This window comes from Podarcis pityusensis (genome assembly GCF_964106645.2).
Source record: "Podarcis pityusensis genome assembly, chromosome: 1".
Lineage (NCBI taxonomy): Eukaryota > Metazoa > Chordata > Lepidosauria > Squamata > Lacertidae > Podarcis > Podarcis pityusensis.
Window position 1 is genome coordinate 32106567 of NC_138028.1, and position 27029 is coordinate 32133595.

The 27029-nt window shown below is 40.3% G+C and overlaps 3 protein-coding genes across 7 annotated transcripts in view; 2 read left to right on the forward strand and 1 right to left on the reverse strand.

The window, feature by feature from the left end:
• The window catches only part of ENTPD5 (ectonucleoside triphosphate diphosphohydrolase 5 (inactive)), a 20965-nt gene extending 15631 nt beyond the window's left edge, over positions 1 to 5334 (forward strand). For all 3 annotated transcript variants that reach the window (XM_080978883.1, XM_080978885.1, XM_080978884.1), the window contains exons 12-14: positions 783 to 839; positions 1952 to 2067; positions 2917 to 5334. In XM_080978883.1, the coding sequence (XP_080835009.1) occupies positions 783 to 839; positions 1952 to 2067; positions 2917 to 3003 (260 nt within the window). In that variant the 3' untranslated portion in view covers positions 3004 to 5334. The remainder of the gene's footprint in view (positions 1 to 782; positions 840 to 1951; positions 2068 to 2916) is intronic.
• On the reverse strand, positions 4935 to 15193 carry COQ6 (coenzyme Q6, monooxygenase). Of its 3 annotated transcripts, none has more exons than XM_080979073.1 (12): positions 14971 to 15193; positions 13885 to 14019; positions 12613 to 12671; positions 11589 to 11712; positions 11096 to 11226; positions 10610 to 10717; positions 10440 to 10502; positions 10100 to 10207; positions 8458 to 8660; positions 7940 to 8055; positions 6936 to 7102; positions 4935 to 5844 (listed from the first exon to the last, which is right to left on the reverse strand). In XM_080979073.1, the coding sequence occupies exons 1-12, from the start codon at positions 15161 to 15163 to the stop codon at positions 5815 to 5817; spliced, it is 1437 nt and encodes a 478-aa protein (XP_080835199.1). In that variant the 5' UTR covers positions 15164 to 15193; the 3' UTR covers positions 4935 to 5814. The 3 variants fall into 3 exon arrangements, with proteins under 3 accessions (XP_080835199.1, XP_080835197.1, XP_080835198.1); XM_080979071.1 differs by lacking the exon at positions 14971 to 15193 and adding an exon at positions 14930 to 14952; XM_080979072.1 differs by lacking the exon at positions 14971 to 15193 and adding an exon at positions 14930 to 14952 and having other exon boundaries at positions 12606 to 12671.
• Positions 15194 to 15196: 3 nt separating this feature from the next.
• Positions 15197 to 23702, forward strand: FAM161B (FAM161 centrosomal protein B). The gene is given in 10 exon segments (XM_080978117.1): positions 15197 to 15434; positions 15436 to 15508; positions 16286 to 16599; positions 16835 to 17379; positions 18385 to 18713; positions 20156 to 20283; positions 20606 to 20773; positions 21872 to 21971; positions 22394 to 22527; positions 23477 to 23702. Coding segments are annotated over 10 exon segments (1986 nt in total). The 5' UTR covers positions 15197 to 15324; the 3' UTR covers positions 23562 to 23702.
• The last annotated feature ends 3327 nt before the right edge of the window (positions 23703 to 27029 follow it).

Below are 27029 nucleotides of genomic sequence, written 5' to 3' on the forward strand. Positions count from 1 at the left end.
GTTGATGGGCATGTTTTGAGCTCTCTCCCTGTGTGTGTGTGTGTGTGTGTGTGTGTGTGTGTATGTAGCTATCACCCCCTCTAGTTGCATCTCTCCCAACAAAATATGTGTTTGTACATGCTTGTTGTTTTACAGGCCTTGGTAGGGATGAAGGAGGAACTCCTCCTCCTCGCTTCATGACAAAGGGGGCAGTAAGCAGGGGGGCAGTCTTTGTGGGCACCAGAAGTCCATAAGTTTGCTGCTTTGCCCATAAATGCTATACTGGTGCCCATGATCTGAGTTGAAGCTAGTGCTTAAATGTTTAACTTGTTTTAAATTAAACAAACATTAAATGTTTAAATGACAACTTAAATGTTTGTCATTAATGTTTGCTGTATTTCTTTCCTAGTCAGTCCACCTACCAAGGGTATGTTCCATAGGCCAGTGACAGGACTCTGGGTAAACAGACTATTTGCATTAGCTGTTTTACGTATTGGGGTTCCATGGCAGACACAAACGGCTTCCTTCATAGACCAATTGGCATGGAAAGGAAATCTGTGAGAAGAAAATGTGAAAACCATGGCTTTAAGGACCATATCTGAATCTACCAAACACCACATTGTAACTCATTTAAATGTTTGGGGTTTTTTATTATCAGCATCCCATGCCATCCTAAATCGATCAGGAAATCCCGCTATAACTTGTGTGGGTAGACTACTACACTTGCCACAGAGATAAGTGCTTTATCAGTTTTTCACTGTATCTCGTAGCCAGAGGATGACCCTTATCTTTTGACATTTCAGATTATGAGAAAGGTGGTGTTCTCAAAGTGGAAGACTTTAGAAGAAAAGCCAAAGAAGGTAAAATGTACTCTGAGAGTTGAATTAGGGTACTTCCAGTTAATGGAGCAGTAGTCATGTCACTTTGAAATAGTGCCATGTGAGGGTGTATTTTAGTCACTCACTGACATTTGAAATATCAGACCATTGTTGTTTAGGGACAAGGTAAGGCTAATGGTTTGATCAGAATAAAGCAGGTTTCCGAGTAACTGCTTAAGAAATTAGGAATTCACTCTGCACTTTTGAATTCAGAGAACAACTATGGAATAGCCATGAAACAACCATGGCTATTAACCAGAAGGTTGGTGGTTTGAGCCCACCAAAGGATGCCTTTGGGCAGAATTCCTGCATTGCATGACCCTCGGGATCCCTTCTCGCTCTATAATTCTATGAGTCTATGATTTTATAAGGGCAAGTCAGCCAGTCCACAAGCATTTCAACTACAGTGGTACCTCGGGTTAAGAACTTAATTCGTTCTGGAGGCCTGTTCTTAACCTGAAACTGTTCTTAACCTGAGGTACCACCTTAGCTAATGGGGCCTCCCGCTGCTACTGCACGATTTCTGTTCTCATCCTGAAGCAAAGTTCTTAACCTGAGGTACTATTTCTGGGTTAGCGGAGTCTGTAACCCAAAGCGTTTGTAACCTGAAGCGTCTGTAACCCGAGGTACCACTATACTTGCATAGATTATGTATTCCAATAAAGTGCATTCACGTGTATATATATTTAGGAACCATTTAAAGTGCACAGTCTTAATATGGCCAGCAAGTTCCTATCTCTTCCAGGTAGAAAATATTCTACTTTGTAGTAGCTAAAAACATATACTAAACAGTTAAGGGATTGGGAACAAGTAGAAGAGTGATGGCTCCCAATTCGGTTTATTATTGCACTTGCACCATTTTCCATGGTTCTTGTTCTCGAATGCTCCTAAAGCAGCATTTGAAACTAATTCATGCACAAGTGTAGCACAGGTGGGAATGAACAAATGTGGAATGACCTATAGGATCATACATCTCCGAGTTGTGGTTCGCATTCAGCTAGAATTACATTTAATAGTCTTTGTGATAATACTGTTTATTTTGGAGTCACTTACTCCAATACTGGTGACTATTCTTCTCAATTTTTTCTTTGAAGTATGTGACAATCTGGACAGCTACAGCTCTGCCAGTCCTTTCCTTTGTATGGATCTCAGTTACATTACAGCTTTATTAAAAGAAGGATTTGGATTTGGAGACAGTACAGTTTTACAGGCAAGTAAAAATGGTTGAAAGAAGCCTCGGTTTAATATTTTATTTTATTGACTAGTTGTTGGTACTGGTACTTTGTTCCATATGCTTTGGTGAAATGGGGTGGGTGAATCTACATTTTACTTATTTTAGCATGGTAAAGAATAAAGGTAAAGGGACCCCTGACCATTAGGTTCAGTCGTGACTGACTCTGGGGTTGCGGCACTCATCTCGCTTTATTGGCCGAGGGAGCCGGCGTACAGCTTCCGGGTCATGTGGCCAGCATGACTAAGCCCCTTCTGGCGAACCAGAGCAGCACACGGAAACGCCATTTACCTTCCCGCCAGAGTGGTACCTATTTATCTACTTGCACTTTGACATGCTTTTGACGTGCTTTTGGCAGAAGCTGGGACTGAGCAACGGGAGCTCACCCCGTCACAGGGATTCGAACCGCCGACCTTCTGATCGGCAAGTCCTAGGCTCTGTGGTTTAACCCACAGCGCCTGTTAAAAGTCTTTGCAGCTCCTGTTTTTTTCTTCTAGTCAAATGCAGCTCAAACTTAACAGTATGGGATTTTAACGAAGACTTTTATTATTTAAACTCATAACAGTAGGAAGTCACTGTTCATTAATAAGTAGCTGCAGTAGTTAACTCCCAGTTTAAATTGACTTGAATGCTGCTTAGTGTCCAGTAGTCAGATATCCTTGTTTGAGATCTAACTTGCAGTTATTTTTACTGCAACTGTACTTTCTATCATATCCATCTGGAGTTATACTGGAAAATATACTCAGCCTATACACTAAAAATGTACTCTGCCTAAAATGTCTGTATTGGAACAAGGGTAATTGATCTTTTACTTTTCTTCTTTTACAGCTGGCAAAGAAAGTGAACAACATAGAGACAAGCTGGGCTCTAGGTGCTACCTTTCACCTCCTGCAATCTCTTGGACTCTCCCATTGAGAAAACATCATCTATAGAATATTATATTTTCTTGAAAGAAGAAAAGGCAATTCTGATGAGCATACAGCCAAACACAGACCAAAGTAGAACTGGTTACCTTTAAGACTGAGTGGTTCCAAGCTGTAATAAGATGGGTCCTTCTAGGGTAGTAAGATGTGCTTCGTTGTACAATTGCTTAGCTGATGCCAAAGGGCCTGAATTCTGGGTTTATAGCTTTGGAGCTGATCTTGTGCAGAGGTGAAGCACATCTTTAGCCAAGGCATTTGTACACATTTGGTACCAATGCATCCCAATATTGATCTTCCTCCATAATAATATTTTGCAGGCCTTCTTGTGCATGAAACTTAAGATTCAAATCTCAAATAGATGCTTACGTAATAAGTTGTTTTTAAACAAAGCCGGCGTGTGCCATTTACCAACCCTTTGACATTTAACAAGTTAAGATTTTTAAGATTAGTTGACTCCTGAAGAGGGCTGCTGAAACTGGTGGAGCTTTAGTTGTGACAGTCAGTGGAAAAACTTGTTTGTCAACCCTCACATATAAGTAGCTGCCTAAACATAGCGGTAAAGACTTTAGGAACATCCCAAAAACTTCTCTCCTCTTTACATCTCTAAAGCTGAGAGCAAGCAAAGGCTTGTATATAAGCATTTTCTGGCTACTTTAGAGGACCACGAGGAGTGCTGGGGATGAACTGACATAAATAATTTGCTTCTCAGTCTAGCCTTAAAGAAACTTTTAATGCAAGGCATCCTGGTGCCTCCTTCCAGTTGCAAATGAAAGCCTCCGAAATAAACTTCCTTGGAAAATGGTATGGTTAACTGGACCCCAGCATGGGACTACCACTGAAGCTGATGCACTACATGCTGTCATACCTTAAACATTGTGTTTGAGCAGGACATTTCAGACTGCATAAATATGAGACTTAACATGGTAGCCACTGCACAAAGTGTTTCATGTCTGTGTTGTCCAGATATACCAGTACAGTGTAAACGCTTGCTAAAGAAACCTTGACCAAATTAGGTTAAGACATGCCAACCCAATATCTCATTTGACAACACTTTCGGCCCACTGCCCTCTTACTGGATATGAAAAGGTATTATGGCATTATCTGCAGAATACAAAGTTGGGACACTTACAGTGCATCTTAGGCATGTTTGCTCTGAAGTAATTCCTATTAGCTCATTGGGACTTACTCACAAGTAAGTGCATAGGATTAGCCTCTTGACTGTGTATCCTATTGCCCTGTATAAGCCTTTATTTCTACCTATTTCAGTATACATTAGAAAATTATGATGGAAGCCTTAGTTTGGCAGGAACTATTCTGCACTACCCTCTCTTTAAGTGTCTGAACTCATTAATTCTTCTCAACTTATCCCTATAACCCTAAATCAAAGCCCAGCTTCTCTGCACCTTGCTTTCTTGTCCCATGAGGCAAGTAGTAAAGAAGATGGCAAACTGGAAGCAAAATGTTTGGTACTGGACCAGAGCAACATAGTTTGTTAAAACTCATTATAAACTTTTCCTCTGAAACCTCATTTGTAAACTCAGGCACAAGATTCTTTTTTCTTTGCATTGCTCTTCCTCTACCAAAGTTAACCTATGTTTGAAAAATTCAGGGTCTTTATTTCTTCAGGTACTACGTGTTTTGATTGATGAGTAACTTCTGCTGCTAATTAAGAGACCATTTCTATAGTCAACCAAAACTGGGCACCAGTTGAGTTTGTCGGGTAGGGCGCAAGACAGACAAGTAGTTTCTTCCTCTTATGATCCCAGTGGTGGTGGTACAGAATTCTATCTCGCTTCCACAAATGCCCATACCTTTCCTAGTGCAATGAGATTATTCGCAGTATAATGATCTGTACGGTGGCCTTGTTGAAAAGCAGCTATGTAATTGGCGGAGGAGGAAAGAAGCACATATTTAACAGTGTACTAAATTAAGAGTTTTTAAGAAGTCAGAAGTGAAAGCAGATTAAGTTTTACATAATCTTGTAGGTTGAAAGGACACTTATTTTGGTTTAGCTTAAACCTATTTTAAAAAGTTAAGCTAAACTGTTAAGCAGACTGAGCCCCTCTTAAATAAATTTCCACAGATGTAGCATTGCAAGTGCAGGTTGAGTGCTGATAAGCCTTAGAATATCTTTTCAGACAAGTTCTGAAAGTAGTTAATTGTCAGACGATAGCGTAAATATCCTTGCTTATTAGTTGTGTTCACATTACTTGGTGCTGTAATGCCATTAAACTGATAATGTCTGGCCTGGTTGTTTGGCACATGACTATGACAGGGCTCTTTGAATGTCTATTTTAGTAATTAAACAATATTTTTAACAAAATGTTCTCAGACTCCATCCTGTAACTTGAGTCTCAATCTTGCAGTCCTTGGAGGTAGAAGAGAATCATTGCAGTCTTGAAGAGGGAGCAACATTCTGCTCCTCTGTTTCGCAGCCAAGAAGGCTGAAAGAGATGCCGACTAAGCTTGCAGCTCAGAATCTTTTGTCTGAAGCAGTAAAAAAAAAATCCTGCATGCGATCTTCAAACTGGATACAAGTAAATTCATTCCAACAATACTGTTTTCAAGGCCAATATTTAGAGTTCCAGATCCAGTACTGTGTCAGATTAGAGATAGACCTTGACATTCTAGAAGAAAACAATCTGCTGGTTCTCTTGGAGGAAAGAAGAACTCCAGCCACAATCGGCAAACGTAAGGCAATACTGTGCTCCCCGTTTTGTTTTAATACCATTTCAAACACAGTCTTTGTAATTAGTGAGTAGACAGCAACCACGCAGGAACTATCATCCTAGTCACAAGGATGTCACTTGCTAGCAAAAGCCATGATCTGCTCCTAAAGAAAGAAGAAAGAACGTTATTTCTATTTCTGATGAAGCTCTGCCACCCTTTGCTGCCGGACAGGGCACAGAGGGGATCTAAAGCAAGATTACTAAGATATAAGACAGCTCTACTCCAATGTCATCAGCTATGACATGCGCAAGCTAGCTTTTGTTTGCTTTACACTTCTTAAGTACATAATAAACTAACAGTGCAATCCTATAAATATCTACTCAGCTCTGCAGATACCTTCCCAGCTGAAAATGAGAGGCTACACTAGAAGCCTTTAGGGTAATCTCTCATAAGCACCAAACGGCAATGCTTCTTACTTAACCAGTTCACACCTCCCTTCAGGATATGAAAGACTGCCACAGATGCTGCACTGTGGGTCTGCGTGGATAGTGTCAGCTTGTGGCATTTGTGTTGCTCCAGACACGCTAGTACTGTTCACCAAGCACACTTAATGGGGGAACTAGCATGGTTGGACCAAAGACAGCAATTATGATACCTTTTCTAAGCTGTCCTAGTAGGAAATAAGATGATCCCATTTCCTGCATTTGCGTGTTACCTTACCACCTGGCATAGGAAAGAATAAATTGGGCCAAACCTAATTACCGAAGTGCAAACTACAGGCTATTGGTTTGGTTTTAATTCAAATATCACTGTACTGTAAATGTTTCCCATAGGTCTGTGCCATTTTGGACACATCCCATTGCACTTGGAAATTACAGCGCGTTCATACATTCGTCTCTACAAATACCTGGTGGGGCTCAAGGTGAGAGCTGGGGAATTGGATAGTTCCTATAAAGAAGGAACCATTCCTCCCTCTTGAACCATAAGAAGAGCAAATTGTTTAATTCCAGAAATTCATCTGAATTGGTACCCACCTTGGGTCTACCAAATGGAGAAAGGCAAGATATAAATAATAATCAAATATTTAGGCTCTAGATTTAGTGCCCTAGTCTAAATGCTAGTGACTACGCAAACTTGCCATAGGAAGGAGACACATACTTAGGGAAGCTACACTCTAGTTGCAACACTCTTATTTGGGATTAAGCAAATTTCTTAATCTTAATTTAATAAGCAACTTCAAAAAAAAAATCTTACTTTAACTGGAGGAACAGCATTAGTTGCTTGCAATCCCAATGTCCTTAGCAGTACAAAAGGAGCTATATTTGTAGAGTACAGCCTCTTTAATAAGTCTGTTGTAGCCAAGAGAGATAGGTTGTGCTTTTGCCGCTCTCTTTCATACTGTAGTAGATGCTTTAAAGAGCCTAGAACAGAAAGATTATTCCAGAGTAAATTAACTGGTGATTCAGCTGCACCACAGGTACCTATGAGCTAGATTCCATCTACAAAGTTATTCAATCAGGGCTGACTCATAGTATGTTAAGAAGTTCATCCTGGGCAAGGATTTTTTTTGTCATATTGTGTCATATGTTGAATGGGCAGCAGCACAACAGTGGTACTATTGCATCCCAGATGGTGAATTATGTTGCCTCTATAGTCAGACATTCTGGAATTCCATGTAAATCACAGCAGGAAAACAGTAATATATTCATGACCCAAATAATACATAAGAGCGTGTTAACACCCTGGATTTCTACTAGCACATCTTAGCATTTTCTAAAACAACTTTTTGTAAATGAGAATAGGTGGCATGTTGCAGCTTTGTCCTTTCCTTATTAACTCCAATCTGGTGGCATCAGTTTCTTATTTTCAGAGAAATGCTTCTCCTAGTCTATAGGAGAACAAAATGTGGGGCACAAAATGTTCCTGCCACAAATACCCCAAAATGGGTAGTGTTATTCCTAAAGCTAGTAGCCAGAACTTTAAACACATCATACATCAAGAAGTTGAATGGCAGAGACCCTAGAAGTGACATTTCGTATTACAGGTAACTCACAACTTAGGCACATTTAACCTGTGTGCCTTCAGCTTTACCTGCATGGCAAAAAAATTAAAAGGGGGAGCGGGCATCTGGGAAAATAAACTTTGGCAATCCCACCCACCACTGCACCCAGTGTGTTTTGACTATCCCTGGAACGTAACCCGCGCTTAAGCTGAAAGTCGCCTGTGCTATCAATTCCTTCACAGTTTTAAATTCTTACCCAGGTCCTTCCCATTAAATGCTGCAGCGCTGAGAAGTTGCCTCAAGCAGGCTATGTCACCAAAGCCCATATTTACTCCCTGACCTGCAAGAGGATGTACTCTGTGAGCTGCATCCCTAAAAGGAAAGGATAATGTCAGCTTATGCCAGTTACAAAGTCTGGTACTCCACAAGAACCCTGCCAATTAGTATTGCCTGAGTTTCACTATATGTGACTCAAAAGCTCTTTTTTGTCCCTCACTAGAACCTTAAATGAACACCCCACTTGATACCTGCTGACTTCTCCCACAATTTGTATTCATCCCTGTTAACATTCTAGTGTCTAGGGACATGGGTTAAACTAGCTAGACTTGTGTTTTCTCCACACACAATCCACCAATCCCTCCAAAATTAATGTTATACCCTCAAGATTCTCAACCTCTGGCACTAAAAACAGCATACTCCCATCAGTTAAGAACTCCTCTTCCCAGACCAAATCTACCCTTATCACAGCATTAAAGTTCCTCAATGTGCAATTACCCAATAAGGGCCACACGGTGTTGGACATATTCTGTTGCATGCCCCAGTCCAAGAGGGAACACAGCTCGGCTCTTTGGATCCACTTTTGCAACGCTTGGGGGCAGCTGACGGGCTGCAGTCCCCGATGGCATCAAGAGAGAGACAGCAGATCGGAACATGGATCCAGCAGTATCAATGAAGTCAGAGTGATTTGCGTTGCTCCACTGAATAAGGATAGATTTATTTATACAACACCATAATATTACCAATAGATTACAAGAGTATGAGAGTCAGAACTAAAACTCTACTAAGTTTTAAGAAATCCTTATCTTAGAATAAAACAGTTTCTCTCCTAATCATCTGCTCGCAAAATATCTTGCATACAGGACTCGCAAGAAACCTATGGTGGGGTCCACAACCACCAGGGCCTTGGTTTTTGCAAATCAACTCCACGTGTTTCGTGCACGAAATAAAAGCAAGACTACACAGAATTTGCATTTCAGATGGGAGGAGCATTCCACTATCTATCTAACCTTCAAAGAGGGAGATGGTGGCATGAGGAGGTATTCCAGCAAAGGATACCCTCGTGTAGGCCATAGCTTCTCATATTACCACTCTGCTATGGTAGCTTCTATATTGCCAATGTAATACAGTACAAGATTACCAATGACCATGCACAATATTTCAAAGCTAAAGTATCAATTATGTAAACAATCACCACATATGGTGCAATATAAAGATTGATATCTGTACAGTGGTACCTCGCAAGACAAATGCCTCGCAAGACAAAAAACTCGCTAGACGAAAGGGTTTTTTGTTTTTTGAGCTGCTTCGCAAGACGATTTTCGCTATGGGCTTGCTTCGCAAGACGGAAACGTCTTGCAAGTTTGTTTCCTTTTTCTTAACACCGTTAATACAGTTGCGACTTGACTTCGAGGAGCAACTCATAGAACGCGGTGTGGTAGCCTTTTTTGAGGTTTTTAAAGACTTTGGTGATTTTTGAAGCTTTTCCAAAACTTTCCCGACACCGTGCTTCGCAAGACGAAAAAAATCGCAAGACGACAAAACTCGCGGAACGAATTAATTTCGTCTTGCGAGGCACCACTGTATTACTGAAGACTGTGACAGAGTTTCAAAAACCAGTTCAGCACTTCACTTTCAATTTCAGTAGCCAAAAACTTGAACTTCTGTATGGGATATATCTAAAGGAGAATTAATTTAGTTACTATTTTCAGTGTCCCCTCACACTGTATAAATGACTACATTTGGAAGTGCCAAAAGATGTGAGCTGAACTGTTACACAAAATAAATATTGTTTTCACAAGGTCTGGTTCTTAAGGGGAAAAAACCAACTACTTGCTCACAGAGAGAGAGAGAAAGAAAGATCTGTTCCATCTCCAACTGATGCTAGAAATATATTCCCTCTACACAGGAATTACCATAAACACACAACTTATTAGAAATAAAGGGTGACATTCAAATACTCAGAACACACCCACTAAAATTAATGAACATAACTAAATTAAGTCGATTTCCATTGGTCTACTCTAAGCAAAACTTAATTGAATACCACCCAAACTTTTTTTTTTTTAATACCACCCTAACTTCTTGATTCTCATGCCTCTTGCTAGGAGAACATAAATAAAAAGAGGAAGGTACTCACAAAAGCAGAATTGATAGAATCCACAAAACTTTCCTCATCCATTCTCTGAAGCTGGGATGCATGCTCATGTGACGTGGACCAAACCAAAGAGCTGACAGTGTCAGAGAGCTGACCCAGCACCAGGAATTAAAAACACAAAATATCCAACCATTACGTCTCTAAAAAATAACTTCCCCCACCCTAAACAAGTGCAAGGAGTTCATAACTTTAAGAGGAGGATTAATGACGATAAAACAACATACAGTAACTGATTTTTTTAATATCAAACTAGCGCTTAAACAAAGAAAGGCAAAAGACAAATATAAAAAACGGGCAAGTCAAGTGTTACTAAGTTATTTACCGGGAGGAGAGCAATTGGTCCTGATGGAAGGAATCTCTGCCATGCTACGTTGTTATCTGTTGCCTGCGGCACATGAAAACCAGAAGACAGATTCATATTATCAAGTTTCCATCACCTGTTTTGACTGTTCAGAAGATACAGCCCAAATGACCAATTTTCTAGGATCTGACCTCAGATAAGTGAAGGGTAGCAACTACAGCTGACTGTCCATATTGATACTGAATATTTTGAATACCAGCTGCCTTCCGGACTATAGAGTTCTGCCCATCTGCACCAATCTGTGGACAAGAGAGATTAAAAGAACCCATTAACAGTTTTAATAAAAATTAATTCTTTCAAGTCTCATTATGAATAATCAGCCAGTAACTAGTTATAGAAACCCAAATATTCCCTCTGCATTTCAATATATAGCTTATTTATGTATAAAAATGGCTTTTCCCTATACCCAGAATGCCATCACGTTTAATTACTTCCTAGTAAGACTGTTTAGAACCACAATGTTAATCCAAGTATAACCACACTGAACATGTTTTACTACTAACCATTATAACCCTTCGTGCTGATTAAGTAGCACCACACGAGATTACAACCAAATCCAACAGAAGAACCTAGGAAGAGATAGTGCCTGACCAAACAGAAGATGAAGGCTTACTTACCAACAGTTTGGTCTGTAGCCTGTGTCCATTTGCTAAATCAATTTGGATCCAAGGGCTTGAGTCAGAGGTTTCATAAGGAAGGGGCAAGGAGTAGCCAACTGCTCGGCTCCTGTAAAGAACTTCAACGCGGTCTGATGGGGGCACAATATATTGATGTCACCAAATGAGTGAAGCAAAGAAGCAAAAAAATCCTAAACTACTCAGGCAGAACAGCTCACTAAGTTGCCGAATTCCTATCTTGAAGTACTTTTTTGGCTGTTGGTTAGGCACCTCCCAATTTCTAAGCCAGGGGCAAAGACACTGTACCATATTGAAAAGGACCCAATTTCAAGAAAGCATAACATTATTTATTTAATTTCTATACTTCTAAAATTGATTGCTATAACCCCAAGTTATATGATGGACATAAATGTATCCCATTCTCACATGCCTCCACTCAACCCAAATCACAGAGAGTTTCATGTAAACCAAGATTGGAGAAAGTAGCTGCTACCTGAAACTGCATCCAGTTGTTTGGTTAGAGCAGACATGATAACATCATTCTCCACTATATAACCCATGTCTTCCAAGTTATCTTTATCAAAGATTATCATAGCCTCAGAACAAGCATCCCACACCTGTAGAGAAGAGGAACAGTATTAACAACAGCAAAGAGGATACAAGACCCAAGAACAGACATTTTCTCCTTTATTGTGATGTACAAAATGCAAGGTAACCTCTGATAAATGGAGAATCAAGACATTACAATGACATTAGTATGAAAAAGAAAGGAAATACAAAAATGATAAACTTCTTCTCCAAGTGGTCCACTACTTATTATTTATATGCCATTCTTAAGAACTCAAAGCACTTCACTTATATTTTTATTTAACAATATTTTTATACCGCTTGTGAAACCTCTTAGAAGCGTACGAGAAACATTAAAATTATCAACAAATACAGTTAAAAACCAGAACATTCAAAAATAATAAAAATTAAGAGGAAAAGAGATTAAAAGATGTCAACATCTACATGTCTGGATAGGCTCACGTAAACAAAAATGTTTTAAGCAGGCACCAAAAAACATTAAAGGCACCTGCCTGGTGTCAATAAGCAGAGAGTTCCAAAAGTAGATGCCCCAAAACATGAGTTCAGTTATATGTACACCTCCCACCTAATGGTTTCTGAGGACACTGAGCAAGTGGCAAGGCTATGGTACACTTCCTGGAGGCTAAGTTCAGGTAATTAACATGTAACTAGTTAACCTTAATCAACTTAACATGCACATGGAAGCAGCAGCAGAGGGTGCATGACTGAGTTATCCTCTTTTCACACTTTTGAGGCCTGTGCAAAGGGAGAACCCACCAGGAAATACTAATGTTCCTGTTGAGAGTTTAGTTTACGCATCTCCCTGCAAAGAATATATATGAACCTTTTGCACAAGACCCCAGAAACAAAATAGAATGTCCTTGCTTGCGAGGACTTAAGAATTACATTACCACCCACAGACACAGTGTATATATTGCAGTACCAGGCACCTGCATCCGCCGAAATGGCTTGATTCTCATACTGCAAATATGATCCCAAGCACCAAAACCTAGAAAAGAAAGAGAACGTTAAAGGATTGTTCTGACACTCTGCAAACTTTTAATGGGGAACCCTCAGGACCAATTCAAATTCCCTCACTATTTCCATCTGGTTTCTTTCTACTCTCCCTTATTTGCTTGTGGTTTGACTGTGGCCCAACTGTCTAGTTGGGATGTGGAGGGTTGTAAGAAACATAAGCAGTGAAGTCCCCAAGGATGGTGAAAGCAAGGACACTGTTATGGAAGCTTCAGGGCAAACCTTGGAGTAGCAATGAGTAACCTGCATTCCTCCAAATGCTTAGTTGTCTGTATAAACTATTTTAGGGAGATAAATAAGAAAAAGCACCTGTCGTTTCACAGATGAGCAGATTTGCAGTTATGAAGAGGAAAGTTCTAAGATGTTTGTCAGAAGCTGACTAAAGGAATGGTGCACCATTTAATTATACTTGACAATTTCTAAGAAAATACCCCCAATGCACAGAGCCAAGCAATTATGAACAGAAACAGTGACATAATCTGGACATGTCCCAATAAGCAACTAACTAGGAAATCATAACACAAAGAAAATCCTGCTGAATCAGACCAAATGCTCATTTTGTCCAGAATTTTGTTCACAAAGTGGCCACAAGGACATGTGCATAATAGTACCCTCTTGTTTATGTTTTTTCAGCAACTGGTATTCAGACTCGTATAGCCTGATGTTGATGGGAATACATGACTAAGATAAAGGTAAAGGATCCCTGGACAGTTAGGTCCAGTCAAACAGATCTTGATAGCCTTAACTTCCATGAATTTGTCTAATTCCCTTTTAGAGTTGCCCAGCTTTTAAGCTGCCCTTTTAAAGCAGCTATCACTACATATTGTAGTAAGAAACTCCAGAATTTCACATCAACAGACTATTTTATTAGATGCTAGCTACAACACTAGAGGATTACTGAGGCCAGAAATATGACAGGCTGGTAACTATTTTTGACCTCCAAACAAAGAGCTCACGTGTGAACCTGAAAATTAATTTCAACAAGTGACCATTATAGGTGCATTCTACTCTAGGTGACTCAAGCCAGTTCTACAATGTATGGAGTTTATTCTCACCATCTATCCCAAGCCAGTATCCTATGCGGCACACAAGCTTTTATAGACTCACACCTGTAATTTCATATTCCAACATCAAAACCCCATGCATGCATAGCTGGCAACCAGATAACGGGCGAATGCTATACTTACTACTGAGAAGTGTGGCTGAACCAGGGGTGATAGCACTGACTCTATTACTGTAAGTCTTGGGCAACTGGTTAGACACTTTTTTTGGACGGGCTTCAAGTAGCAGAATTTTCTTATCAGACAGATGAACATCATGCCCTTATTAAAAGAAAAAGCCAGATGTTTAATAACATTTTAACCAAGATTAATCAATAATTTAACGTTCTGCAACAGGAGTTTACAAGAGATCTATTTTACATCTTCCCCTGAACATGCAGAATTGTTTAGCACTCTTTAACTCCAAAAAGTGAAAGCTAACAGTTCTAGCTTTTCTCTTTAGAGCCTAAATAAACTGTGGACTACAGTCCATTTCATCCAATACATGATGTGTTATCCCGAGTTTCTGATATCTAAACACATGGTTGCAGCAGAGGGGGGAGGGGGTTGTAAGCAGTGAAGTCAAAATAAAATTAAATGCAGAAATATGTCAGGGTACATGTGAATAAATATTCACAAAAACAACTCAGGGCAGCACTTGAAACGGACTCTGGTGAAATGGACACTAGTTCTTTCAATCAAAGTGTTAGTTTTCAGAGTGCCACAAAACTCCTTGTTGTTTTTACTGAATAAGCTAACACTGTTAACAACAAACTCCACCTGATCAGAAGAATACATGTTAATGCATTCTTCAATATTTGGACGCAGCCAGAATATTCCATGCACCAATAACCTTGGAATATTGTTACAGTTAAAGCCCTTTAGAGAGCTGTTCCTCCAGTCTATTCACGTGCTGCCACTGGCATGCACTGAATGTTGGCGAAATACATTATTGGTATGAAACTCCTCAACACGACCGACATGAGATTTCAGTCCATATCGCGAAGATTCGCCGCTTAAATGCTGTATTTGAAGAAAACAATAACAATGTATATACATCAGCACAGCTGTAAACACTGTAGCCCACAGCGCGTTTATTGCCTAAATTACGTCGGGAGGGTCAATGGTTCCCTATATACCACCAACGAGCCCGAGGACAGGAGTTTGCAGGGATTAAAATTACGAATATGACCTGTGCAAGGAGGGTCTCTAGCCTGGTGATCTGCCTCCTACCCAGTGCAGCAGCCATGGCGGTCCCGACCATGCCGCCACCCGATACCACCACGTCGTACACCGCCGTCGAGCCACTGGGTCTCACCAAGCCCCGCCGTACGAGGGAACGGGCAAGGCCGCTCCGGAGACAGAGGCCCTTCCCGAAAAGGGGCCCAACGCCCCGGCACGGTGACAGACCCACCACGGCCGCCATTTTGTGGGGGGAAGTGACGCTCACGTCACTCTCGCGCACCTCGCATTCACCTCAGCAGCACCTTGGCAACCGAGAGCGGCCAACAGAACCGGACCAATGAGAGCCGAGAATTCTACCGGGTTGGGCAGGAGCTACGGAAAACAGACCGCGGTCATTGGCCAATGTGCGAGGAGCGACACAAAAAAGGAGGGTGCCTATTGGCTAAAGCTACAAGCGGGCACGGCGAGCTGGTAGCGGCGGAGCGCTGCGGGCGGCGCAGCAGGTGCGAGGGCGATGACAGTGTCGGAACCTCAGGGGGCCGCGGGCGGGGCCGAAGCGGTGCGCCCGAAGGAAGAGATTCAACGGGTATGCGGGGCGGTTGTAAGCGTTCTGTTACCATGGCAACAGGTGGCGGTTGTTTGTTGCCATGGCCGCTCCTCGGCGGCTTCACCTGTGCGGGAAATGGGGGTCGGGTATGATGGGGATGGAAGTGCGAGGGCATCCCTGGAGGAAACCGATCGGCGGCAGAGGGGAGCGGGCCAGACCTGTAACAGCAACAGTCACCACAAATAGCAAATAACAATTTAAAAAAAATATTTCTCTCTCGTGCAACGGCGGGATCCCATTGCATGTGAACCCAAAGTTCAAGGGGTCTTCTTTACTCCCAGGTTAACTGAGCACAGGCTTGTTGGGGGGGAAAAGGCTGGTTTAATAATAATAACGGGCAATAATAATAATAATTTATTATTTGTTCCCTAGCCACTCTGGGCGGCTTCCAACAAGACCAAAAATACACTAAAATGTCACACATTAAAAACTTCCCTGAACCTTCAGATGTCTTCTGAATGTCAGGTAGTTGTTTATCTCTTTGACATCTGACAGGAAGGCCTTCCACAGGGTGGGCGCCACTACCAAGAAGGCCCTCTGCCTGGTTCCCTGTAGCTTTGCTTCTCGCAATGAGGGAACCACCAGAAGGCCCTCAGTGCTGGACCTCAGCATCCGGGCAGAACGATGGGGGTAGAGACGCTCCTTCAGGTATACAAAGTGCAAAGTGGTATACAGTATTTCAAATGGAAATGCATTTTCAAAATAGTTTTTTCTTCTGTGTTTGAAACCTTTGTTTTGCTGTTCTGATTTGCCTAGGTGTTTCCAATTAAAGCACAGTCTCCAGACTTGCAACTGGGTAGTAATGTTTCTCTGCCCGATGGCGGTGAGCTGCTAGATTTCCTTCAGTCAGAGGAACAAATAGTAGGTGCCTCAAATTCAGCAGAGGATTTTTACGACTCGCTTCAGGCCCTCAAAAGGAAAAACAGACAATGTTTGTTAGAACTAGGTCTGATGTACCAGGTACAGTTGGAAAACCACCAGGAACCACCAGAGGAGAACAAGGAGCTGGAAGATTTTTTCCAGGAAAATGGAAGGTTGACATTGCCATCAAAGTTCCATGAAGCTTTGAGGTGAGATGCAAAAGAGTCTAATGAAATCCATACCATGATTCTCCTACACAGGCATAAAGTTTTTACAGTGGTCTTGAATGCTCCTCTTGGACAACAGATTTCATAAAATAATGAAATAGATCTTAGTGTATCATTACTCCTAAGCTATCTCCTTTCATTTATTCAAAGTTCTCAAATATAACCTTTCTTTTGATTTATTTGGCATTGATAACATTATTTTTTACCATATCCTCAGATCTGGCAACCTAAGAAGGTTCAGTTCATTGACTAACATCACTGCTGATAACCCAAAAGATGAGCAAAATCATCATTCGTTTCTTCAGTCCTTTTCAAGATCAAAGAGTGCTTCAGCTACATGGATCTCCCCTATCACTGTCCCTCAACCCTTCAATATGACACTTCGAGAAGCTCGCAGAAAGTTGAAGTCCCATGCATTGTTTGAAATTGAATCAGCTGAGTACAAAAGACAAAGCCTAGAAGAAGCTGAATGCCAGAAACAGTTCAGAGCACAACCTGTGCCTGCTCACATCTATCTGCCACTCTACCAAGAAATAATGGAAAAGAATGAAATTCGTAGACAAGTGGAAACACAAAAGAGAAGAGAACTACTCCTTTCAATGCAAAAACCTTTCAGTTTTCAGGAAAAAGAAGAAAAACGAAAGGAGGTCATCAGACAGAAGATGCTAGAAGTATTGACTCCAGTTGAGAAATCAGTGCCAAAAGTCAGGAAGAAGATCCCCAAGTCCACCTATGAACCAATGTTTGGGGATAAACTCAAAGGTAAAACAGCTTTTAATGCACTGTCAACAATATCTAATGGTGGTATGAAGGTATCTTCTTCATCTGCTATAGGAGACATTCCAGTTAGTAGATTCATTGTCTGTCATACCAGTACAAAAGAAATAAAAGAAAATAGGCCTTTTATCCTGCCATATCACAAAACACATTTCTTATCTCAGAGTGAGTAGGACCAATCAGTGGAATTAGTAAAAACAGGACTCAGGGAAGGTGATCAACAATCACAGGAGGAATCTTCTCTGATGCTACAGATTTGCAATGGTTGATGAATTGGGCATCCTCAGGGCCTTGGCCTCTGCCCCACCTCATAAACCTCTGGAGCTGATTAGCCTGAAAAACGGTGATGGCTAGGAACTGTATCCTTCTCTTTAAGGATGCCAACGTGTACCATCCCTTTGGGGAATTCTTCTTAATAGTAAAATGTATCCAGAAATGAATTGCTCCTCTTGGCTTGTTCCTGAAGCAGGGCTATGCAAATTTCATTTTTTAATTATTTTTTATTAAATTTCTATACACTCCTTGATCTGAGGATCACCGGGCAGTTTACAATATAAAAACACAAAAACACAAAACACAGTAACATACAAAAACTATGCCTCCCCCGACTGTTTAAAAGGCAATGGATTGTTTAATTAGCCAAAGGTCTGGGAGACTTCATGTTGATCATTTTCCTTTCTAGAATACACAGGTTTTTGAAAAAGAACTTGAAAAAGAAATAGAAAATAGAAATTTAAAAAGAATGAGCATTATTAAGTTGTGCTGCATGATATATCCTGTAACTAGTTTTTTATTTGGAAAAGATATGTGTTAGGCAGTTTCAAATGTTCTGGATTTTCAGTTATTGCTTTTGCTTTAACGCTTGGCTCAACCATTAGCCTCTTTTGTTATTAGTGTCATTAACACTTTTCTTCTGTTGCATTAGCCAGATTTACATACCTTCTCCCAGCCCGTTCATTACTGTTCATCACTGTTGCTTTTACTCCCCAGAAGCTGAACTCTTACGAAAAATCCGTATTCAGATGAGAGCCAAGGATTTATTGGAAAGTTCCTGGGCTCCTATTGAGCTTGGCAAGAGAAAAAAAGGATCCCAAATTACCTCTATAAACAGGGAGAAAAAACTGAGCTTTCTGCAGGATAACTTCAGTTTTAAACCAAGAATCAATACATCTGTGCCTGACTTTGAAGGACTTTACTGGGCATTCCAGAGAGAAGCTTTAAGCAAACGAGAAATCAAAGAAACCACTCATAATAAACCATTCAGACTTAGAACATCTAATCTCTGTTGCAAACATCAAGTGCCTAATCCGGGGATGATGGTAAAAGGGATTGCTTTTATATTTGTACTACTTTATATTCCTTTACATACAAATCACTCATGAGTGCAAAACACCAAATATACTTTACCATCCATTTAGCTCAGTGTTGAGATAGTTTTAGATCAAGGTCGGCTTTCTTTGGAACAAATGTTACGGAATAAAACAAGAAGAGTCTCAATGGCACCAACTTATGCTTGAAGTCTTAACTGTAGTAGTACTTCTATTGAAGTGTATTTCGAAAAGTAAATAACAACTTTATTACTATTAATATTAAATAGCAAATCACAGTGTCTGAACTAAATTTTGAAGGAAGGTAGTCTGAAAAACAGAGAGAGATGAAGTTTTAGGCCCAGTAGACAAAATCAAAACTGACAAATCACCAAGCCCAGACAACATCCACCCAAGAATTCTTAAAGCACGTAAATATAAAATTGCTGAACAAAAATATGTAAATTGTCTCTCAGATCAGCCTCCATACCCGAGGACTGGAAAGTGGCCAGTGTAACCCTAATTGTTTTTAAAGGAATCCTGGAAATTAAATGCTGTTTAGTTTAACATCTGATCTGTCCCAGCAAAATTGGTGGAAAGTATTGTTAAAGAGCATTACTTCTGCAAAGGCAAGTCCTGTCTCACCAATTAGAATCCTTTGAGAGTGTCAGCAACCTTATACAGTGGTACCTTGCAAGACGAATGCCTCGCAAGACAAAAAACTCGCTAGACGAAAGGGTTTTTTGTTTTTTTGAGCTGCTTCGCAAGACGATTTTCCCATGGGCTTGCTGCGCAAGACAGAAACGTCTTGCAAGTTTGTTTCCTTTTTCTTAACACCGTTAATACAGTTGCGACTTGTCTTCGAGGAGCAACTCATAGAATGCGGTGTGGTAGCCTTTTTTGAGGTTTTCAAAGACTTTGGTGATTTTTGAAGCTTTTCCAAAACTTTCCTGACACCGTGCTTCGCAAGACGAAAAAAATCGCAAGACGACAAAACTCGCGGAACGAATTAATTCCGTCTTGCGAGGCACCACTGTAGATAGAGGTTGACACAGTGTATTCAGACTTTCAAAAAAAGCTTTCAGCAAAGTACCTCACCCAAGACTCTTGTGTAATCTTAGCAGTCATGGAGTAAAAAGAGAGATTTTCTTGTAAATCAGGAAATGGTTATGTATGTAGCAGGATAACATCCTGTTGTATACAGGATGTGTCACTTTCCACATCGGCAGCTCTTCGCCCCACTTACCTGTCAGCATAATGTTTTCCAAATGTAAAAATGTGAACCTCATAAGAGACAAGCATTTGCAGGTTGATAATAACAAATAGCAAACACTATATATATGTGCATGCATACATACATACATACATACATACGAAGAGAGCACAGCTGCAACTAAGCACTGTACAAAAAGGTGTGTTTAAAAAAAATAAATATTAAATATTCTTACTTTCAGGATTTTCAACAACCTTCCAGGGCACCAATACAAAGGAGTCGGTCTTTGAATTACCTTTCATCCCTCTCCTCCAACACACTTCCAATATATATCACAGATGCAGTGAGAAAGAGACAGTCTGCTATTAAGTGAGTAACTTACTCATTTAATTAAAGTATGAATAAGTGCGAAGGTGGAACATCCTGATCCAGACAATGCCTTCAAAACCTTGCAGTATAACCCTGCCTGTCCCACATGGCAGGTGGAGGCCACCTATGCTTTTGGATACCCCCCTGAACAAAATTCCCAAAAGCCCGCTAAAATTCAGAGTTAAGAGAGTACCACATATACTTTGAACAATATTGTTTTAACTTGGATATATGAACTGGCTTTGTATAAGTTTTGTTTTGGAAAACTTAGTGATTTTATTTTGAAATAAGATCATATCCCATTATCTGCATATATATTTAGACGCCTTCAGGAGGATAAAAAATACAAGGAAAATGAAGGAGCTCGTTGGGCAGAGTTGCAGAGAAAGAGAGGTCAAGCTATGCATAAGTCTCTGAATTGCCGAGCAAAAGCTTTGGATCCCCATAAGAGCTTGGAGGAAACACACAGAGAAAAGCTGAAGCAAAACTGGTCAGTATGCTAATTGGCTTTGGTAGTGTACTATTGAAGCAAAATCATTTCAGTTGGAATTACTGATAGTTCGGTATGAGAAATGGGTTTGGGCTTCAAGTGTTCATAGCCAACAGACAGCAGTCATATTATTTATTTACACTTCATGCTTATCTCACCACTATCCTTAGATAGAATTGGTAACAGAGCCCCGGAATTTGAAAAATAATCTATTGTAATAGAAAAGGCATTCCGATTTGGATCTAAAAGGCTTTCCCAAAAAAGCAACATCTCATTACTGTGCTTCTCTTCTCTGCCTGACTGGGTTTTTAAAAATAAAAGTATTATTTATTTACCGTATTTTTCGCTCTATAAGACGCACCAGACCACAAGACGCACCTAGTTTTTGGAGGAGGAAAACAAGAAAAAAAATATTCTGAATCTCAGAAGCCAGAACAGCAAGAGGGATCGCTGCGCAGTGAAAGCAGCAATCCCTTTTGCTGTTCTGGCTTCTGGGATAGCTGCGCAGCCTTGCATTCACTCCATAAGACGCACACACATTTCCCCTTACTTTTTAGGAGGGAAAAAGTGAGTCTTATAGAGCAAAAAATACGGTATTTATTTCCTGGATGCTATCATGGACTGGATGAGCACTAATAAATTGTAACTGAATCCTGACAAGACAGAGATCCTGTGGGTGGGAGTTTTTCAGTTTTGGGAATTTGAATTTGTACCCGTTCTGGAGGTAGAGCATCATTTGAGGGTGCTGCTAGATCAATCACAGATGCTAGAGGCCCAGTTGGCTCTGAGCACCCATTACCAACTTTGGTTGGTGCACCAACCTACCTTGTCCTACCTTATTTTAAAGAAATGTTATTGCTTTTTTATTTTTATGTAAATTGCTTATAAATGTTTTGTTAAGCAGTATAAATATGTTATAAATGAATTGCCAGGGAGCATAGGTGCCCAGATGTTCTTCTGCACCCACATAGCAGATCTATATGCAGCCCATTTCTGTGGAGAGATTCCTGTATCAAAATGTGCCCTCCTACCTGATAATTAAAAATGCAGCACAGAGTAACTGAAGATGATGCATAGTACGGAAATCTTATGTTACAGGCAAAATGACCGAAAAAGAACACAAGAGTATAAAAAGGAACTAGAAGAGATGAAGTTGCGAGTGAAAAGCAGACCATATATGTTTGAACAGGTCACAAAGGTAACTATTTTGGTATGGGGAAGCTGTCATGGTTTAGAGGATCAAACAGTAAATACCAGCAGGCTGTAGCAGGGAGTCAATATTCAAGTAACTGCTTTGCCATTCTGGAAGTCTGAAGGGTAAAAAAAACTTCATGGGAAAAAGAGTTTGGTAGGGAACAAAATTTAGTTGTTGACCAGCTGTAATGATAGAGAAAATACTGTACACTAAATAGGAAAATACTGTTTTCAAAATAAACTGAGGTATATGTTTGAATATAATGGTCTTCAAAGAATTCGCAAACATTTTAAAATATAACTGCTTCTTCCATATTGAGAGAAATATCCAATTACTTTTCTAGTTTAGAGCGATTGCCTGGAATAATTGTAAGTATTCATGAAGGGAAGAGGGCCTACTAAACTGCTTGTCTTCTCATTCCACAGCAAGGTGCCCGTCAGGGGGCAGAGAGGCTTTTTCGAGACACCTTGCAGCAGTTTGGGTTGAATGAAGAATTTGTGAAAAGCAAAGGAGGAGACACCACTGACCTAGTAGGGAAGGAGCAGTCTGAATCACAAAGGTATTTAAATAACAGAAAATCACCTGTAGCTTCGTAAAAAATAGTCTTCTACATTCACCTATTAAATATAGGGGCATACATTTATGCTGAGAAGGAAAGAAACTTGCACTTAACAAGCCATGGAGTTGTCAGTGAGCTACCAGACCCAATTCAAAATGAACTGGCTTGGGACCAAATTACTTGAAAGAGAATCTTCCCAAATAGGAAACTACCTGTTTGGCAGGTGATGCCTTGTTGGTGATGGTGCTGCTGGGGGCTCCCCAGCTCGCAATTCTATGTGACAGGGCCTCTTCAGCAGGAGTTCCCTATTCATAGGTCCTTCCTGGTGAGGCAGCAGTGCTGACTTGGGCGCCACACTGTCATAAAGTCATGGTGGCGAGGGGCGCACTGCATCCCAGAAGCACGTCCATGGCTGCAATGCGCCCCAACAGAGGCCTCACGGCAGAGGCGCAGGCCCTGGCCCAGTCGCCGGCAGAGGTAAGGCACCAGCTGGCAGAGGCCGGGCCCCCAGGGCCCTGGAGTTGGTGTCCCTGTTGTGTGGTGTGTCTCCCCTCATTATTGACTTTCAGGATTTTTAACACATTCCTGTTTACTCAGACATTTGATGGCTGGAAAAAAAAATCTGTTCCTGGAAACCCTGAGATCAGTTGTTGAAAGAATGTTTTTAGAATTTTAAAACTGATTCATTATTGATGTGTTTAGCCACCCTGGACTCAGAAATAAACTGACATAATAATAAAAGTCCCTGCTCACAGATTGGATTTAGGCTCGTCACACTGTCTAAAGTATCTCTCAGTTCTTGTGAGGATGAAATATGGAAAACAGTATATAGGATGTTCGGAACTCCTTAGAAGTAGAGTAGGATTCAGATGTGAACTTTGCAACTATGACCACCACTTCCATTTATTTTATAACGTGAAATTTTGAAATCACAATTTTTAATCAACAGGACTCATAAGTCGCAGAGGAATACCAAAGCTGGCATTATACAAGAACTAGCTGAAGAGGGGCAAAGGATACTACAAACAAAGTAGGAACCCAGTGGAAGTCTTCAGGTGCCTAAAGCTCATTTCCCCCCTTTAATCAAATGTCATTAGATCAGGGTTAGGCAACTTCTTCAGCACGAAGAACTGAAGCTAACAAGCTTTTATATAAAAATTTGTAATCATGATATATACTAGATTATAGATAACAAATGTATTGCACTTCTTTAGGCAACCTCAAAAGATTTGGCACCATCCCTCTCAGGTTACATACGCTTCAGGTTACAGACTCCGCTAACCCAGAAATAGTACCTCGGGTTAAGAACTTTACTTCAGGATGAGAACAGAAATCGAGCGGCGGTGGCGCGGCAGCAGCGGGAGGCCCCATTAGCTAAAGTGGTGTTTCAGGTTAAGAACAGTTTCAGGTTAAGAACGGACCTCCGGAATGAATTAAGTACGTAACCAGAGGTACCACTGTACTTGGGTGGGTGGAAGTGGGGAGGTATGTGCATATGCAGCCTGCTGTGCTGACACAGATCCTGGAAGCATCATCCTGTTTGGACGTTTCATGCTAATGGTACCCATACAGATTCTGCACTAACTTAAATTGAAAAGTACCATACTAATGTTTTAAACGTTTATGCCTCTCAGGTTCAGAAAGCTGTACAATGGAATTGCTACAGTAGATGTTTTTAGCCAGTTTTGTTTCTACAGACAGGTTGGCAACAAGGAGTTTTTAGATTTCCCTTCAGTAACTCATTTGCACTATTTTTTAAAACAAAAGATGGCCAGAGGATATATGCTAAATCCTCTTCTCCATCCCTTGGCCATGCAAGGCTAATAAAATTATATTTTCCCTAGCAACCTAGATTTCTTATTGTTACAAGTTCACTGAGATTTACAGTCCAAGATGCCATTATGATTCTATGCTGGCTTACTTGGAAGTAAGTCCGATTGAGGATAAATGGGCTTGCTTACAGATAAATGTGCTTAGGGAGTAAACTGAAGTGCCTATGCTCCAAAAGCAGTGGTATATTAGTCTAGTAGCAACTACTGAAAAGCATGATGAGTTGTTATTCCATCTGAACGTTTAGTAAAAATTAACTCTATTTTCAAAAACATGAATAAAAATCATTAAACCCAAGATTCATAGAATTTAAAGTAACATTTAAAGTTACTTTATTCATTGAGGACAGGTTGGGGGGGGACCTTTCTGACTCCATGGGCCAGATTCTTACCAAGATCTGCCTTGCAGGCCAAAATTGACGCGAGTGGGGCCACCCACTTCTCAAAAACCCTTGCTCACTGATCTCAGAGGCACAAAAAAGAAGTGGCAGGAGATTTGCAAAGCCTTTTCCAATTCCCAGAGGGTTGGGGATGTAAAGTGGGTGGGGAGACTTGCAAAAAGATTTAAAACAGCCTCTGCACTCCCTTTTGAGCAAATGAGAGCACAGGAGCTGCATTTAAACCCTTTGCAAAAGCTACTTTGAAACAGCTTGCAAGTACACGTGAGCTGCTTCAAAAAGTGCTTTTGCACAGAACTTTTATTTTTTTTTTTAAAGCAATTTATTAGGTTTTACAATAAAAATAAACATAATAAGCAATATAACATTGATCTTAACATATTTTCACATTTTCTTTGGACTTCCTCACATCTCCCGCTCCCACTTTCATCGTTGTAACATTTTGTCAGCAATTTATCATCTTATTTAAATTCTTATATCCCTTCTATATTTCATAATCTTATAATTCTCAGAAGGAGCTAAATTTCACAGTCTTACTTATTTTCTTAAAAACTTCTAAATTTAGTGGTGCTCAGTTATTTTGATCTAGCATCTTATTTAGCATTCAGTCAAATTACAATACTTTTGTAAATAGTTCTTAAATTTCTTCCAGTCCTCCTCAATCCTCTCTTCTCCCAGGTCACGGATTCTGCCGGTCATTTCAGCCAGTTCCATGTAGTCTATCAGTTGTATCTGCCATTCTTCCAGTGTGGGTAGATCTTGAGTTTTCCAATGTTTTGCGAGAAGTATCCTTGCTGCTGTTGTTGCATACATAAAAAATGTCTGGTCCTTCTTTGCCACCCCTTGGCCGACAATACCCAAAAGGAAAGCCTCTGGTTTCTTAGTGAAGGTATATTTAAATACCTTTTTCAGTTCATTATAAATCATTTCCCAGAACGCCTTCACTTTAGGGCAAGTCCACCAGAGGTGGAAGAACGTTCCCTCACACTCTTTGCATTTCCAACACTTATTATCAGACAGGTGGTAAATTTTGGCAAGTTTGACTGGGGTCATATACCATCTATAAATCATTTTCATTACATTTTCTTTCAGAGCGTTACATGCAGTAAATTTCAATCCATTACTCCACAACCTCTCCCAGTCCTCAAACATGATATTGTGCCCAATGTCCTGTGCCCACCTTATCATAGCCGATTTAACCGTTTCGTCTTGTGTATTCCATTTCAACAGCAAGTTATACTTCCTTGAAAGTACCTTAATCTTTGGTTCTAGCAATTCTGTTTCTAATCTCGATTTCTCCACCTGGAACCCTAGTTTCTTATCATTTTTAAAAACTTCTTTAATCTGAGCGTAATGTAACCAATCTCGCACTTTGTCTTTCATTTTCTCCAAACTCTGCAATTTCCAATTGTCTCCATCCTTTTCTAGTATTTCCCAATATTTTGGCCATTTAGCCTCCATATTGGGTCTTTTTCGGGCCTTGGCTTCCAAAGGTGAAAGCCACCTTGGTGTTTTATTTTCCAGCAAGTCTTTATATTTTGTCCAGACATTAAACAATGATTTTCTGACAATATGGTTCTTAAAGGCCTTATTTGCTTTAACCTTGTCATACCATAAATATGCATGCCATCCAAAGGCATTGTTAAACCCTTCCAAATCTAACACATCAGTGTCTTCAAGAAGTAGCCAGTCTTTTAGCCAGCAGAACGCTGCGGCTTCATAATACAACTTTAAGTCTGGCAGAGCAAAGCCCCCTCTTTGTTTTGCATCGGTTAAAATCTTAAACTTAATTCTGGGCTTTTTGCCCTGCCAGACAAACTTAGAAATGTCTCTCTGCCACTTCTGGAAGCACTCCGTTTTGTCCAAAACCTGAAGTGTTTGAAATAAAAACAACATCCTTGGCAATACATTCATCTTGATAGCAGCAATTCGGCCTAACAAAGAAAGTTTCAATTTTGACCAACTATCTAAGTCTCTCTTAATTTCTGTCCAGCATTTTTCATAATTGTCCTTAAATAGACTTAGATTTTTTACTGTTATGTTTACCCCTAGGTATTTTACTTTTTTAACCACATTAAGTTCCGTCTCATTCTGAAACCGTTCTGACTCTGTATCAGTCAAATTTTTCCCCAAAACCTTAGTTTTCTGTTTATTTAGTTTAAATCCAGCCACCCGACCAAAATCATTAATCAGTTGTAATACTCTTTTCGTACTGGGCTCTGGCTTCTGCAAGGTCAAAACCAGGTCATCTGCGAAAGCTTTTAATTTATATTGT